The sequence below is a fragment of the Xenopus laevis genome, chromosome 9_10S (genome assembly GCF_017654675.1).
Source record: "Xenopus laevis strain J_2021 chromosome 9_10S, Xenopus_laevis_v10.1, whole genome shotgun sequence".
Lineage (NCBI taxonomy): Eukaryota > Metazoa > Chordata > Amphibia > Anura > Pipidae > Xenopus > Xenopus laevis.
This window is the reverse complement of record NC_054388.1, coordinates 2,126,815-2,142,656: the sequence shown is the minus strand read 5'-3', so window position 1 is coordinate 2,142,656 and position 15,842 is coordinate 2,126,815. Positions and strand designations below refer to the sequence as shown.

General features: G+C 44.8%; 1 protein-coding gene across 2 annotated transcripts in view; it reads left to right on the top strand.

Annotated features, from left to right (window-relative positions):
• The first annotated feature begins 160 nt into the window (after window positions 1–160).
• The window catches only part of cdk12.S (cyclin-dependent kinase 12 S homeolog), a 38,282-nt gene continuing 22,600 nt past the window's right edge, over window positions 161–15,842 (top strand). Inside the window, exons 1-9 of one of the 2 annotated variants that reach the window (XM_041579104.1) lie at window positions 161–2,135; window positions 4,569–5,432; window positions 5,860–6,039; window positions 12,423–12,562; window positions 13,149–13,319; window positions 13,819–14,008; window positions 14,483–14,539; window positions 15,158–15,259; window positions 15,352–15,429. In XM_041579104.1, the coding sequence (XP_041435038.1) occupies window positions 1,126–2,135; window positions 4,569–5,432; window positions 5,860–6,039; window positions 12,423–12,562; window positions 13,149–13,319; window positions 13,819–14,008; window positions 14,483–14,539; window positions 15,158–15,259; window positions 15,352–15,429 (2,792 nt within the window). In that variant the 5' untranslated portion in view covers window positions 161–1,125. The remainder of the gene's footprint in view (window positions 2,136–4,568; window positions 5,433–5,859; window positions 6,040–12,422; window positions 12,563–13,148; window positions 13,320–13,818; window positions 14,009–14,482; window positions 14,540–15,157; window positions 15,260–15,351; window positions 15,430–15,842) is intronic. The other variant, XM_018237986.2, reaches the window with a different exon arrangement.

Sequence of the window (15,842 nt, the reverse complement as noted above, 5' to 3'; positions counted from 1 at the left end):
AGTGTCGCGCCTAATAGACCCTGAGTAATACAATGCTGCATAAAAACGAATCCAATCTCGCGAGATTTGCCTTAACGCGCGGAACTCTCGCGACAGGTCCGTGTCCACAACTCGATTCCCGCTGCGAGGCCGGGTGCTTTCACAGCCTTAGATCTCGCGAGAGTTACGGGGAGGGGGAAGCTGATTGTGGTGCCGCTCGCGAGACGTGAAGGGGAAGAAGTGGTGCCTGTGGTAACGCCAGGCGCCTCTTGCGGGGTAAAACCCCCTCCTCCCTCCCCTTTTTGCCGCCGGAATCCCGCGAGATTCGCCTCGTAGTGACCGGCACCCCCTGCCTGCTCTGCCCTCCCCTCAGTGACACATTGAACTAACGGAGTGGCGGTGACTGGAGAACTAAATGTGAGAGGCCGCGGCCGCCTGTGCTGCTGACAGAGACAGGGCGAGGGCTTCCCATTCGTGAGGGAACAAAAGCAGCTTTTAGAGGAAGAAGTGTCGACTTGTACAACTGCAACTCTCAGCTGCTGCTTCACCCCATTCATTCTGCGGCCTTCCCTCAATTCCACCTCATGAGGAGGCTCCATTGGATTGTCTGAGGAAAACTCCACTCCCCATTGGATGGAGATCTTGTTGTGCCTGTGTCAGATCTTTGTGTTGCTGCCCAGACTCGAGCACTTGGATAACTACCCCCAGACACCCCTCTTGTTGTTACAGGGCCTTTCACTTTCCCTTCATACCCTCTTGAGGGGGGGAAACTGTGGACTTTGTTCTCTGGAAGACTCCAAGTCCTCTCTACACATGAGCAGGGCCTTCAAGAAACCGCAAACCATATTCCCAAAGCCCTGAGAAACTTTAAAAGTTGTGAAGGGAGCAGTATATGGAGACCTCGGTCCTCTATCTTCAGGCTGCTTGACTTCTATGTAGAGCCGTTTGCTTTACAATCTCCGCCAATGAGGGAGACGGATTTAAAAGGAAAGTTTGTTTTTTTTGTTTATATGAAATAACCGCAAGCAGAAATTAATCATACGGCTAAAGAGAGATCCGTTGACTTTGTGGGGTATCCCCTTCCCCGTCCCACCCTCTTTTTTTTTTTTTTTTTAACTATTTGCTCCTCGGCTGAGCAGCAGAGGAATGCCAAACCCAGCGCGGCATGGGAACAAGAAGGACAGCGGTGGGTCAGCTTCTACCATGCCGGAAAGCAGTGGAAGTGTCAACAACAAAGACCGTCAACGGATCAGCTCTAAACACAAGAGGCATAAGGCCAAACACCTCAGGGAATTGTCTGTCCCAGAGCCGCAAACCTTGAGTACCTTGAAGCTGGTGGAATATGATGACATCAGCTCCGACTCCGACACTTTCTCCGATGTTCCAGCCAAGCAAGAAAGGAGGGAAAATGACGAGAGGCGCCCTTCAGATAAAAGTGAGAAACTGCATAAATCTCGCCACCGGCACCAACACAAACGCCTCAAAGAGACTTCCAGGTCGAAGCAGGTCGAGAAGGATAGGCAGTTGGAAAAGAGTCAAGAGGTAATCGTAAACAAGGTACCCAGTACGAAAGACAAGATCCTTAGCTCGACTAAAAGGACTGCAGATGAGCAGGAGGAGCATGGACGCGCATCTAAGAGCAGTAGTAAAGACTCACGATCTAAGATGCAAAAGGACAAATCACGGAGGGAAAGGGAGATGAAATCTGGACACAAGGAGAGGAGCAAAAGTCACAGGAAAAGGGATTCGTCCAAACGCTACAAAACCTCAGATAGTCCTAAGCGGAAAGGCCGGAGCCCTCGCAGGAAGTACGGTGGCAGCCCAAAACAGGATGACAGTCACTCTGAGGGATCTTGTGGCCAAGACTATGATGATAGCCCTTCACATTTGCACACTTCTGGTAACTTCAATGAGACTTCTCGGAAAACTACGGACAGTCCCAGTTACAAGGAGCCTGCAGCTTACCAAAGCAGTGCACGCTCTCCGAGTCCTTATAATCGAAAACAGCGTTCTGTGAGCCCCTACAGGAGGAGGTCCTCTAGTTATGAAAGAGGTAGTGGATCTTACAGTGGGAGGTCTCCAAGTCCTTATGTGCGAAGGAGGTCCAGCAGTCCATTTGTGTCTAGGCATTCGTTGAGTCGAAGCCCAGTGCCCAGGTGAATCTTAATGCTACTGTTTTTATCTGATGCTGAACGTGGTTGCCGGGTCATGGATCCGAGAAGTGATGTGTTTGGTTATATTTAAGTAACAAGCAGTGGTTCCCAAGCACAAGTTAAAATGTTTAGATTTGTTGGGCTCACTGCATTGAATGAGCTTTGGAGTTTTACATGTTTACTCTATCTTTTGGTGCTAAAAAAAAAAAACAGGTATATTGTTGAATATCAAAATTGCATGAAAGCACCATCTTTTGTTACTTGTCAGTAAAGGAAACTGCTCCAAACTCACCGCTCCACTTGCATCCTGGGTGCCCAGCCATCAGCGTTCCAACTGTAAATTCACCCCACTCATAACATAAAGCAGTCGGCACTCCGGATAAAAGAAAGGATGGTTTATTGCAACAGGTCACAGACCTAAATCGATTGACCCGTTTCAGTAGGAACGCCCTTAATCACAGGATGATTAAGGGAGTTCCTTCTGAAACGCGTCAGGCTATTTTGCTCTGTGACCTGTTTCAATAAACTACCATTTCTTTTATCCAGAGTGCCGACTGCTTTATGTTATGAGTGGGGTTAAAATGCCATATAGGCCATTACCCATAGACTTAACTTCAAGGTCCTTGTCACTTGCACAAAAAGGGACGACACATTTTTATACTGATCACAGAACCAGAATACAATTCTGTGCTTTGTCTAAATCTACCCATCAGCTGAATAGCTGCTTTGTGCTCCCTTGTGCAGAACGAATTAGGCTTGGTTTTTGATTTATGGGACATCATCATTATTATTATCAAATACATTTATTAGTATGAAATTAACGTACATCGGTAAATAATGGAAATGTTGGGAGAAAATATTTTCTAGTAAACCTTGACCTGTCTACTTAAATCAGTCACACAATTCATGCCAGTTAGCGCAGCTTTGAGCTTGTTTCAGACCACTGTGTGTAAACGCCTAATTATTCTGATTATTACTGCTGATAGGTTGCCCTATGCTCCCTGTGTGTGTCATATTCTGCCTGCCCTATGCTCCCTGTGTGTGCCATACTCTGCCTGTCCTATGCCCCCTGTGTGTGCCATACTCTGCCTTCCCTATGCTCCCTGTGTGTGCCATACTCTGCCTGCCCTATGCTCCCTGTGTGTGCCATACTCTGCCTGCCCTATGTTCCCTGTGTGTCATACTCTGCCTGCCCTATGCTCCCTGTGTGTGCCATACTCTGCCTTCCCTATGCTCCCTGTGTGTGCCATACTCTGCCTTCCCTATGCTCCCTGTGTGTGCCATACTCTGCCTGTCATATGCTCCCTGTGTGTGTCATACTCTGCCTCCCCTATGCTACCTGGGGTCCTTAAAGTTTTTAATCATGTGCCCGATGTTGCTATGCTATCCACATGAGAGGAGGAGGCATATAGCTTTAAGGGTATGTTTTATCCCTGAGTGATAAACCAACCATTTTGTTTTTTTGGTGTGCTGCCACCATTAATGTTGACATGGTCTTTAAAGCTCTTGTGTTTACATGGGTGTGGTTTCAAAATGGAGTGGTCAACACTAGCATTTTTTTTCCAGACCAGGACACCTTTGGTCGCCTTCCACTGCTGTGTGATGATTGTCTGAATAATTTGATTATCATATGGACATTGAAGGGCCTAAATTTCTAAAATTGCCCTCTATTCCCCCTCGGTTAGTTGTCGATAAACGTTCATGCAGTTGCCATAAAGGGCAATGGAAGGTCAAAATGTCAGACGTTCCCTCTGACAATTTCAGTTTATCATTATTATGGAATTACAAACACTATAGGAGCTTTAAGAGGAGTGCAAAGGAAATAGTGGCCAGCCTGAGTGGAAAAATGACTTCTAGAGTATAAACTGAAACGTGAGCAAGTAATACTTGAGTTATTAAGGCAAATTCATTTCAACACTTCAGTCATGGCACAGATAAACCTGATTTTAAAAATATATCTTCACACTTTTTTATTTTCATGGAGCCTTTAAGGACCTGTGCCATAGTTTTATACTCTTCAGAGTATTATATAGAGTTAAAAATTATTATGTTTTAATAACGTATAAATTTAATTTACATCCACACTATATCACCAGTGTACCTCATAAGCTTGTGTTACAGTGTCTATTTGAAATCTATTTGTTACAAAAAATACTAAAAGAGAAAAAGGAAACAACATTGTAACCAATTTGTATCCATGACCTATAAACATTTTTCTCACTAAAAACCACAGAAGAATTATCAGAGCTCTATATCTATTCAAATAAGTTGACTTTATGAACACTACATTGTCATTCAAGTCAGAAAGCAACCCAAATTAACCTGTCCATTCATTCCCTTAGGTGTGACACCGTTTAATTAGTGAATCCAAAAGGCTTCCCTTCTCGGGAGCATTTTTTCCATATTACCTACTTTTATTCTGTTATTTTATTTTAGGAAGTCTGCCAAGTCTAGAAGCAGGAGTCCCTTGTATCCCAGAAAGTCATCATCTCGCAGCAAGAAGCAAAAATCTCAGTCAAGAAGTCGCCATTCCAGTATTTCGCCTGCCCGGTTACCGTTAAACTCTAGCCTCGGAGCCGAGCTCAGTCGCAAGAAGAAGGAAATAGCGGCTGCAGCGGCGGCAGCTGGTAGGGAATCGAAAGGCAGCCCTTTGGTTTTGAAAAAAGAGAGTGCGGATTTTAGAGTTGCCTCTACAGTGGACCTCAAAAAGGCAACCAAAGTTCTTAAGATGGAAAAACCTGTTTCTGCAGAAATGGTGACTGCAACTAGTTCAGAAACCAAGGCTATGTCTGCCAAACCAGAGGAGAGCGAGAGGAAAACCCAGGTACATTCTAAAGATCCTAAAATTTCAGGATTAAAGGACTGCAAACCTGTAGCCATCAAGGAGGAAGTACTGACGCCGAAAGAAGGAGTGACAGACAAAGATAAAGATGTACCGCCTCTTCCTCCTATATTGTCACCTCCACCACCTTTACCAACATCCTCTCCTCCTCCTCCTCCGTCTTCTGTTCCCCCATTGCCCCCTCTTCCACCATCTCCAGTTGTCCAGCAACAGCCACCTCCACCCCTACCGCCTCCACCTTCACTAACATTCCTGCCCCTTCCTACTACAGTGGCTGCCTCTTTGACATCCTTCCATCATGTACGGCAGTCATCTTTGTCCTCTCAGGCAAACTCCCAGTCCCCAGTTCCTTCACCTGCAAAGCCACAGCTACATGTAACAGTCCCTCACCTGAAGACATCAACACTGCCTCCCTTACCACTTCCACCAATGCTGCTAGGAGAAGATGACATCGAAAGGTGAGAGTATTGCTGACCAAGCCTTAAAATTTAGCTTTGAAATATACTTTTAATAATTGTAATGGTGCATTGTAATATAAGTGAAAGTAATCTTGAATAAAAAGTTAAATACCTTTCAAAACCTGCTACATTAGTTAACATTGACCCGTAGTCTGTTTTGTTAAATCATCATTGCTTATTATGAAGCACTTTTGGGCTCACAGTTGCAGAATATAGTTTCTGGTACTAACAAAATATGGCTAGAAATGTTCTAGTAAGATGTACCACTGCAGGTGCTGATGCTTGTTTACCTTAACTCAACCACAAGGTAGGGCAAGGAGCCACATAATCTGTGGAAGCCACAATAATATCAGTAGATTGACCAATGATATTTAGCTTCCATTTCCTTATAAATAACTTTTATACTTTTTCGCCCTCTGTTTCCCAGCCCTAAGGAGATCCATCCTCCCAAAAGTGTTAAGAAGGTAAAAGATAAGGATAGACCACGACATCTCTTAACTGACCTTCCTCTGCCTCCTGAGCTTCTAGGAGGTGATCCATCACCTCCAGAATCACCAGAAAGGAAAGTAGTAGCATCTCTTCAACCTCCTTTAAAGAAGAGACCAAAGTAAGTTTATGCTATGAAGATATTCCTGTGCCACGTAAGAACTCATCAGAGTTTGAGAGTATTTAATCAAAAGAAAATAGCAAACACACATTTCTGGTTTCGGCTCAACAATACGTTTTCTCTGTCGTCTCTGGGGGACACAGGGACCTTAGGGGTTTAAGCTCCATCCTCCAGGAGGCAGGACACTTATGAAAATTATTCAGGGGGCGTGTCTGGACAGCCAGCTTAACCCCACACACTTACATATTCCAATCAGTTTTTTAAGTGTCCTGCTACCTGGAGGATGGACTAAACTGATGGGGAATAAAAACCTATCTTCTTCATCAGAAACAGACAGCAGGTGATTTCGGAAGCAGGTGTAAACCTGGCTTACTTGAAAACACACCTCCTACGAGGGATTCCACCGTGGGGTCGGCATTACAGCCCGAAAAAGGCTGAACAGAACCCCCCAAGACACAACCTGTTCCCTATAGGATCAGATGGTCTGACCGGTGGACAAGGCTGAGGGAGGTAAGGGACGCAGGGTAAGTATGACCCATCGTATACCCAGGGACCAGAACTAGAAGAAAAGTTCTCCCCACACCCCTCAGCCCACTAGTGCAGCCGTCCTCTCTCACATGGCTACGACACTCTGGAGATGCGCCGCCATTCCCCGCCCCCTCTCTTACCTCACACTCCCTATCGTTGTACCGATTTGCCTGCGGCGCCATTTGCAAACGGTACTGTTAGCCGCACTGCTGGCAACTCCTTCTGGGAGGGAGGTGGAGGAGAATCTGACTCTGCGGCTGGCGCGTCCTCTCTGCTCATTACACTACAGGAGGAATAAGGGCGCGCAGCCGCAGGGAGGCGCACGGCGCCATTTTGGTTGAGGGAAAGCGCATCTAAGGGACCTGAAGCGCGCGAAACGGCGCCATCTTGAATTTCGCTCGGCGCGAATTTACTGCACAGTCCCTTCACCACCTGTGTGCTCCAACAGCACACACGGCACCCAGTCACGGTACCAATACCCCTAGACTGAGGTTAACCTGTACCTTGCCACAGGGAAGGCAGCGTGGAAGACAGCAGCCAAGTCCCACACGCCTACTTTTTTCAATACACTGATTGACAGGATGGCAGAAGGTAAGGCAGGGGGACTATTCCCTAGGGCGGGGGGAAAAACCCCAGCAACGGCGCAGGTTTCACATTATGCCTGCACAAACTGTCAAACAAAATCTCGGGGGGGCCAGAGCGAACCGCTGTGCACAAACTGCTCAACAGTGCAGATGTCAACTTCCACTCTAGCGCCTCTCTCACAACAGAGTCCCTTGCTCATAGATCCTCAGGGCATTTCCCAGGATACTGGAGAAACTGCCACCCAAGAGGCAAATGCACCACTTTGGGCTCTACATCTTTCTCAATCCTTAGCCTCCCTGCAGGGACTACCCGCCATCGCAGATAATTTGGGAAAAGTTTTATCTAAACTTAGCCACAAACACAAGGGAAAGCGCAAGAGAGCAGATAGCCCTAAGAATCCTGTCACTTCTCATTATATGTCCGATGCTTCCTCAGAAGATCAGAGCTCCTCCCAGTCGGAAGGGGAACTTCCGCCATCTGACGCACCCTCAGAAGATGAAGAACCACAAGGGGAAAGTAAGGAAAAAGATGCACAACACGACGTTGATGGCATCATTAAGGGAGTCCTCGAGATACTTAATATCTCCCCAGCACAGGAGGAGAAAGGTCAGTCCACAGGTCTATTCAAACGAAAACAGAAATCTGTAGCCTGTTTTCCTGCACACGATCAACTGACCAACTTGATACAAGAAGAGTGGAATTTCCCAGAACGAAAATTTCAAGCCTCCAAGAAGTTTTCAAAATCCTATCCATTCCCCAAGGAATTGGTTGATAAATGGTTCAACCCTCCAACGGTAGATGCACCAGTATCACGTCTGTCAAAATCTACTACTCTGCCGGTTACTGATGCTGCAGCATTTAAAGACTCTGCCGACAGACGAATGGAAGGTACCCTTAGAGCTATCTACTCCGCCTCGGGGGCCGCACTACAACCCTTACTAGCCTCAGCGTGGGTCTCCAGAGCCATACAAGCATGGGCTGAGGCCCTTCTCAGAGATGTACAGGAAGGAGTGCCCCGATCAGAAATCGCAGCATCCATCCTCTCTATCGTAGATGCATCAGCCTATCTATGCGACGCAACTCTAGACGCTGCCCAATCTACAGCCAGGACCTCAGCGCTCTCAGTAGCAGCAAGAAGGATTTTGTGGCTTAAAAGTTGGTCAGCAGATGTCAGCTCCAAGAAGTCTCTTACATCACTACCATTCAAAGGACAACGATTGTTTGGTGAAGAACTGGAAAAGATCATTTCCCAAGCGACAGGGGGGAAGAGTACCTTCCTCCCACAAGCCAAAAGTAGACCAACAACTACTTCCAGACGAGGCAGATTTTTTCGAGGCCAAAGCGGTCGTTTTCACAGAAGAAACCAGTCACCTCCTAGATCTCACTTTCGATCAAAACCCAACGACAGGGGAAGGCCAACCTGGAAGTCCAACAAGACCCACAACAAGCCTACAAATGAGAAATCCACAACAGCCTGACTGGCTAGCCCTTCCGGAATCAAGGGAACTAATAGGAGGCAAGTTACTACGATTCCGGGAGGCATGGATGCGACACTCTTCAGACGCCTGGGTCAAAGAGATAGTGTCAGAAGGGTACCACATCGACTTTTTTGTCTCTCCTCCCAACAAATTTTTCATGTCCAGAGTTCCGTCCAACAACACCAAGGCTCAAGCCTTTCTCAAGTGCATCACAGATATGGAAATGGCGGGAGTCATAGTGACAGTGCCCTCTCAAGAACGATTCTCAGGGTTCTACTCAAATCTTTTCATAGTCCCAAAGAAAGACGGAACTTTCAGGCCTGTTCTGGACCTAAAAATCCTCAACAAATTCATCAGATCAACTCGATTCAAAATGGAGACTCTACGCTCAGTGATCAGGGGAATGGAAGAGGGTCAACTTATGATGTCCTTAGACATAAAGGACGCATATCTCCATGTACCGATATGGCCACCGCACCACCGCTTTCTACGCTTTGCCTTTGCCAACAACCATTACCAGTTTGTGGCTCTCCCATTCGGGTTGTCAACAGCACCGCGAGTGTTCACCAAGTTGATGGCAGTCTCAGCAGCGGCTCTGCGTCTACAAGGGATCTCAATCACTCCCTACCTGGACGACCTACTCATAAAGGCCAGAACAGAAACAAAAGCAAAACAAGATCTCTCTCTGGCAATCTCTATGCTCCAGAACTTCGGTTGGACAGTGAATTGGTCGAAATCGAACCTACACCCCAGCCACCAAATGACCTTTTTGGGGCTGGAATTCAATACAATCACTCAACTAGTCTGTCTCCCTCACGAAAAACAGACAAGACTCAGAGATCAGACAAAACGCCTCCTTCTACCTCAAAAGGTCACAATACAGGCAGCCATGCGGGTGCTAGGGGTGATGGTCTCAGTCATAGAGGCAGTACCATTTGCACAGATGCATCTTCGTCCATTACAGTCCAACATACTTGCTGTTTGGAAAGGGGGACCGCTTTCCCGAACATTCTCTCTCTCTCAACAGACCAGGAGGTCTCTTCTCTGGTGGTTGAAACCCTACAACCTAAACACAGGACAGTCCTGGGCGACACCAGACTGGACAGTCGTAACCACGGACGCAAGTTTGCGGGGATGGGGAGCGACCTGGAACAACCTATCAGCACAAGGGCTGTGGTCCGCAGAAGAGTCGAAACTTCCAATCAACATACTAGAATTAAGAGCTGTAAGACTGGCACTCGGAGGATGGACACACCCTCTTCAAACAAAACCAGTACGGGTACAGAGCGACAACGCCACAACAGTGGCGTACATCAACCGCCAGGGAGGAACCCGCAGCAAAGCGGCCCTGGCAGAGGCTCAGCAAATATTACACTGGGCAGAAATCAACAAGGTGAGGTTGTCTGCAATCCACATTCCGGGGGTATCCAACACAAAGGCGGATTACCTCAGCCGAAATCAAATAGAGCCCGGAGAATGGGAACTGCACCCGGAAGTCTTTGCCGAGCTAGTACATCACTGGGGATGTCCACAAATAGACCTCATGGCATCCAGAGACAATCACAAGGTACCCAAGTACTTTACCCGCTGTCGAGATCCGACAGCAGCAGGGACAGATGCGATGACTCAAACCTGGCGCTTCAGCCTAGCGTACGTCTTCCCTCCTATTCCAATGTTACCCCGGGTACTAAAGAAGATAAGACAGTCACAACTCACCGTGATTGTAGTGGCACCCTTTTGGCCACGGCGGACATGGTTTTCAGACCTGCAGGAGATGTCGATAGCTCAACCAATACGACTGACTCCCAGACCAGATCTTCTCCTTCAAGGGCCCATAGCCCACCACAACCCGGGCCTATTCCTTTTGACGGGGTGGCTATTGAATCCAACATCTGGCGAACACAAGGATTGTCGGAAGAAGTTATTGCTACCATGCTAAAAGCCCGAAAAGCAACGTCATCCAGATCATATCACAGAATATGGCATTCTTACCACAACTGGTGCACCGAAGGAGGTTTTCCATTTCTAGAACTCAACATCCCTAGGATCCTGTCTTTTCTTCAGAGGGGTCTCCAACTCAATCTCAAGCTCAGTTCTCTTAAGGTACAGATATCTGCTTTATCTGTACTCCTTCAGACAAGATTAGCATTAGACGAATCCATACGGACATTCATGCAGGGAGTGCAACATCTCAAACCTCCGTTCCGATCTCCAGTCCCAGGGTGGGACTTGAACCTAGTACTTGAAGCGCTACTTGATCCACCGTTTGAACCCATGGGATCTGTTTCCGAATCACTTTTGACTAAGAAAGTACTTTTCCTGATGGCAATATCTTCAACCAGACGAGTGTCCGAACTCGGCGCTTTGTCATCGGAAGAACCATACATCATTTTCCACAAGGACAAAGCTGTACTCAGAACACTACCTTCCTTTCTGCCAAAAGTGGTAACTCGATTTCACATCAACCAAGAAATAGTAGTGCCAACCCTATGCCCTAATCCGAAGAACGACAAGGAGCGCAGACTACATAAATTAGATGTTGTCAGAGCACTTCGGTGGTATGTGGAACGCTCAAAGCCATTTAGACGATCTACATCCTTGTTCATACTACCAGCGGGTCCTAAAAAAGGCCTTGCAGCATCAAAAGCAACGCTAGCAAGATGGATCAAAGAGACGATACGGCAAGCTTACTTATCCAAGGGGAAGGTTCCACCCCTGAATATACGAGCTCACTCTACAAGAGCAGTCGGAGCTTCCTGGGCATGGCGCAACTCTGCTTCGGTTGAGCAGATCTGCAGAGCGGCTACCTGGTCCTCCGTTCACACATTCTCAAAATTCTACAATCTCGACACGTACTCCTCAGCGGAGGCGGCGTTTGGCCGCAAAGTACTGCACTCTGTAGTGCAGTAAAAAGTGTCATTATAAATTCAGATTAATTCCTCAATTCCCACCCGTTGTCTGGGGCTGCTTTGTTAAGTCCCCTAAGGTCCCTGTGTCCCCCAGAGACGACAGAGAAAACAGGATTTTTGATACTCACCGTTAAATCTGTTTCTCTGTAGTCGATAGGGGGACACAGGGCTTCCCGCCCCATTGAGGAATGTTGACCACGTTGGTCTAATTGGGAATACTCTTCCTGTTTTTTCCTTCCTGTTCTGCCATTCGGCTATGGTTAATTAGTTATTATAGCAGTATCTTTGGTACAAACTGATTGGAATATGTAAGTGTGTGGGGTTAAGCTGGCTGTCCAGACACGCCCCCTGAATAATTTTCATAAGTGTCCTGCCTCCTGGAGGATGGAGCTTAAACCCCTAAGGTCCCTGTGTCCCCCTATCGACTACAGAGAAACAGATTTAACGGTGAGTATCAAAAATCCTGTTTTCAGTGCACACATTCAGAAAGCAAGAAGAGGTGGCTTTGTTTTTCAACAAAACCATTCTGCCATTAGCCTTTGTCTTTCTGTATAAGACCTATTTTTCTTTGATGGAAAATGTAATTCAAAGACCCTGTATACAAAGGATACAAAACTAAATAGTTATACATAGTAAATTTAGTGCTGTGCGCAAAAAATAATGGGCAACTGTATTACAAACAAGTTTGAAATTTGGTTCTAACCATTAAATTGTGAATGCCCTGGAAAATATGCTTCCTTGCCTAAAATGTTTATCTCTATATGTATTACAATTGAACACTGTAGTTTAATTATCTCTTTTGCTAAACATGAAAGCAATTATAACTGCAGCTTGTAATTTAGTGTAGCATCTACATTGACATATTTCGTGGAATTCTGCCTAGAATCTGTTGCCCCCGTTATGGTGAGAGAAAACAGACAGAAACTGACTGGGGAAAGAGATGTGTGGACAAGTTTGACATTATCGGGATTATTGGAGAAGGAACCTATGGGCAGGTGTACAAAGCCAAGGACAAGGATACAGGTAAAGCACTGAAATGTTTATTCCAGGCTAAAACACTGTAGAACAAAGACGTCATGCTATTCAAAATCATTACGGTACAATTGTTCCCCTTTGGTTAAACTTGGTTGGGGAAAGCATAATGCACTACCCTTCTTGGTCCTTCTCTAACCATAGTATTTGTGAATTTAAAAAACAAGGAAAGTCTTGGGGTGACCGTGGCATAACTCAGTAAGCAAAACGTTTTGGCCTGGGCTGCTTCTGTGTGTGTTTAAAAATTAAAATAAACACTGGCCCGAGCAGCTACTCTACCATCTGTTTAATTTACCCTGGGATCCCCTGCACCCCTCTTATGCAGTATGTTACAGTGTTGTCCTGCGCTTGTTTAGATAGAAAGTAGGGTGGTGGGTTTTTTTTTTGCACCTCCAGTGATTTTGACTTTACTTGTCCTTAAAACCAAACACATACTCCAAGGATCAGTATTATTAATGGTCAAGTGAAAGAACTGCAAAAGAAATATACAATGTTATTTCTCCAATGTTGAAATACAAGAGTGAAGCAATGTTATACGTTAACGATGTCTTAAAGACCACTTCATTTCTCTCCATAGGAGAGCTTGTGGCCTTAAAGAAAGTTCGTCTAGATAATGAAAAGGAAGGCTTCCCCATTACAGCCATCCGGGAAATAAAAATCCTGCGACAGCTCATCCACAAGAGTGTGGTTAACATGAAGGAGATCGTAACGGATAAACAGGATGCATTGGACTTCAAGAAAGACAAAGGTAACACTTCTCGTATTATTCTTCTGCTGAGTTTCTATTAGATGGTCCCAACCATTTTTGCTTCTGTTGTTTAAACCTCTTCATATTGCCATATCAGTTGACTTCATAAGCCACAGGCACCATTTCAAAAATCCTCCTCAGGTCTTAATAGTGACCTGAGCACTGGCTGTTGTTAAAATATTGAAGTTAGAGGTTACCCGTGCCAAATTGAGTTTGATAAGGAAGTCTCCAATTATTACTTACAGAGTATGATGCTCTGTAAGTAATAAATATACCCCTCAAAGTTGACTTACCATTTTGCTGGACCTCGCCCCTCGATTTCTTTTCACCTGTTCTGTGTGGACCAATCCCACAGTTTGAGCCACTGTTGTGAATTCTAGAATGTGTGAAGCCATTAATATCTTTGTAAGTTTGGTCGCTGCACTATTAATTTCATGTATGAAAATTAACCTTCACCAGTGAATTACACTGTGCTATATTATATTTCAATGTTTTCTAGGTGCCTTTTATTTGGTATTTGAATATATGGATCATGACCTGATGGGATTGCTGGAATCAGGACTGGTGCAGTTTTCAGAAGACCACATAAAGTCTTTTATGAAACAGCTGATGGAAGGGCTGGAATATTGCCACAAAAAGAACTTCCTTCACAGAGATATCAAATGCTCTAATATTCTGCTAAACAATAGGTAAATGTATTAAGCATGTAGCTGTATATGTTACTCACAAGCCATGATAAACCCGCAATAGTCACTGTTAAACTGTGCTCATAACTCTTTTTTTCTAGCTAGATGGATAGATGTTACAGGTCACTTCAGAGCTATATAACTCGAGTTAACAGCACATTAAATAATGTTTAGATTCTGTGTTTCTGGATAAAATGGGAATTGTGCATTTCCAGCTGTTAGCAGTAGTAGGATTAAATGGGCCTGTGATAAATATGAAACATATCCAGGTTTAGTGTGAGATTCAGCCTAGGCTGACTTGTTCATGATGAAGATGCAATATTTTTTAAAGATTTTTGGAGGAATTGGCCAGGTTCAAAAAACTGTGCAATCTGTGATTCAATCTTTCTACGTTTTTTATTATGCAATAGGGGTGCATCATTATTTATATTTCATGCGGTTGAAAGTTGCTAGGAGTTAACGTTTTGTTTCTTGCAGTGGTCAGATCAAGCTAGCTGATTTTGGACTGGCAAGGCTTTATAGCTCAGAAGAAAGGTTTGTGATTTCCTCCATTGTTTTTAAATTAAGCTCTTTTCCAGTGTTTTTTCAATTTAAGTTTTGCAAATCGGAACCCAAATGGACGACTTCGCTCTAATACACAAGTAGCTTTTGCAACTTAACATTGTTGTTCTAGTTACATCTGTAACTTGCATCCTTCATTATAATTTCAAGTATGTCAAATTATTGACAACCGATGCTTTATTGAAACCTTTTCTAACCAATTTCCAGTGGCGGCTGCACCCACTAACCATCCAATTTCAGATTTATGCAAATGCCCTTGTTCGCAGATAACCGTTTCACTCATATAACTTGATTTGTTTGATCGTACAATTACAATATTTTGTTTTGAGGAATATGACCCTTAAGGCCTAAGGCATATGCAGTGGTTCTCTGCTGACTGAAACATACCAGAAGAGAAACATTAGGTGTCACCTTAATATGTTATATTTCCATGCTGCCTGTCATTTTAGACTCAAAACCGTTTTCTTGTGGGACCTATAGATGGCTTTCTGCCGTAGGAGTGTGATAAAGCCATATTTTTTTATTTACTGTATTGTATTCCCCAAGTTTCTGCTATGCACTGTTCCTGCTGACGTCTCTACCTTTTTACAGCCGTCCATACACCAATAAAGTGATTACACTGTGGTACAGACCCCCAGAGCTGCTTTTAGGAGAAGAGCGCTACACTCCTGCCATAGATGTGTGGAGCTGTGGGTAAGCAACAGTGACTCCATAGAAAATGTTGGCTCTGAAGTATCACATATAACCTGTACCGTTTATAATCTTACTGCCTTATTTCCATTCAGGTGCATCCTTGGGGAACTTTTTACAAAAAAGCCCATCTTCCAGGCCAATCAGGAGTTGGCTCAGTTGGAACTGATTAGGTAAACACAGTGCTGTTAAACTATCCGTTAGCATCTTCTATTTACACGTATTTATATCTACAGGCACTTCATAATTGTACTTATAGTTACTGCTACACAATAATGACTCGCATGTACTTGGCCTAAAATCTCAATGGATATCAACCAAAAAACGGGGAACAGGCACTCATAAACCATAAATGTCACCAAGAAAAATTTAAGTTAAAAGCAAAAACTTTTTCTTGGAACAACATCTCTAATGGCTTATGCGTTTACGCTCGATTGGCACTTAATCATAAACTGGGTATTGTGATTAAGTGCCTATTGAACACTCAGTGTTTAAGGCATTCGCAATATCATTCCTATAAAAGTTTATGCTTTTAACTTATCTTTCTTGGTAACCTTCATGGTTTATGAGTGCCTGTTCCCCGTTT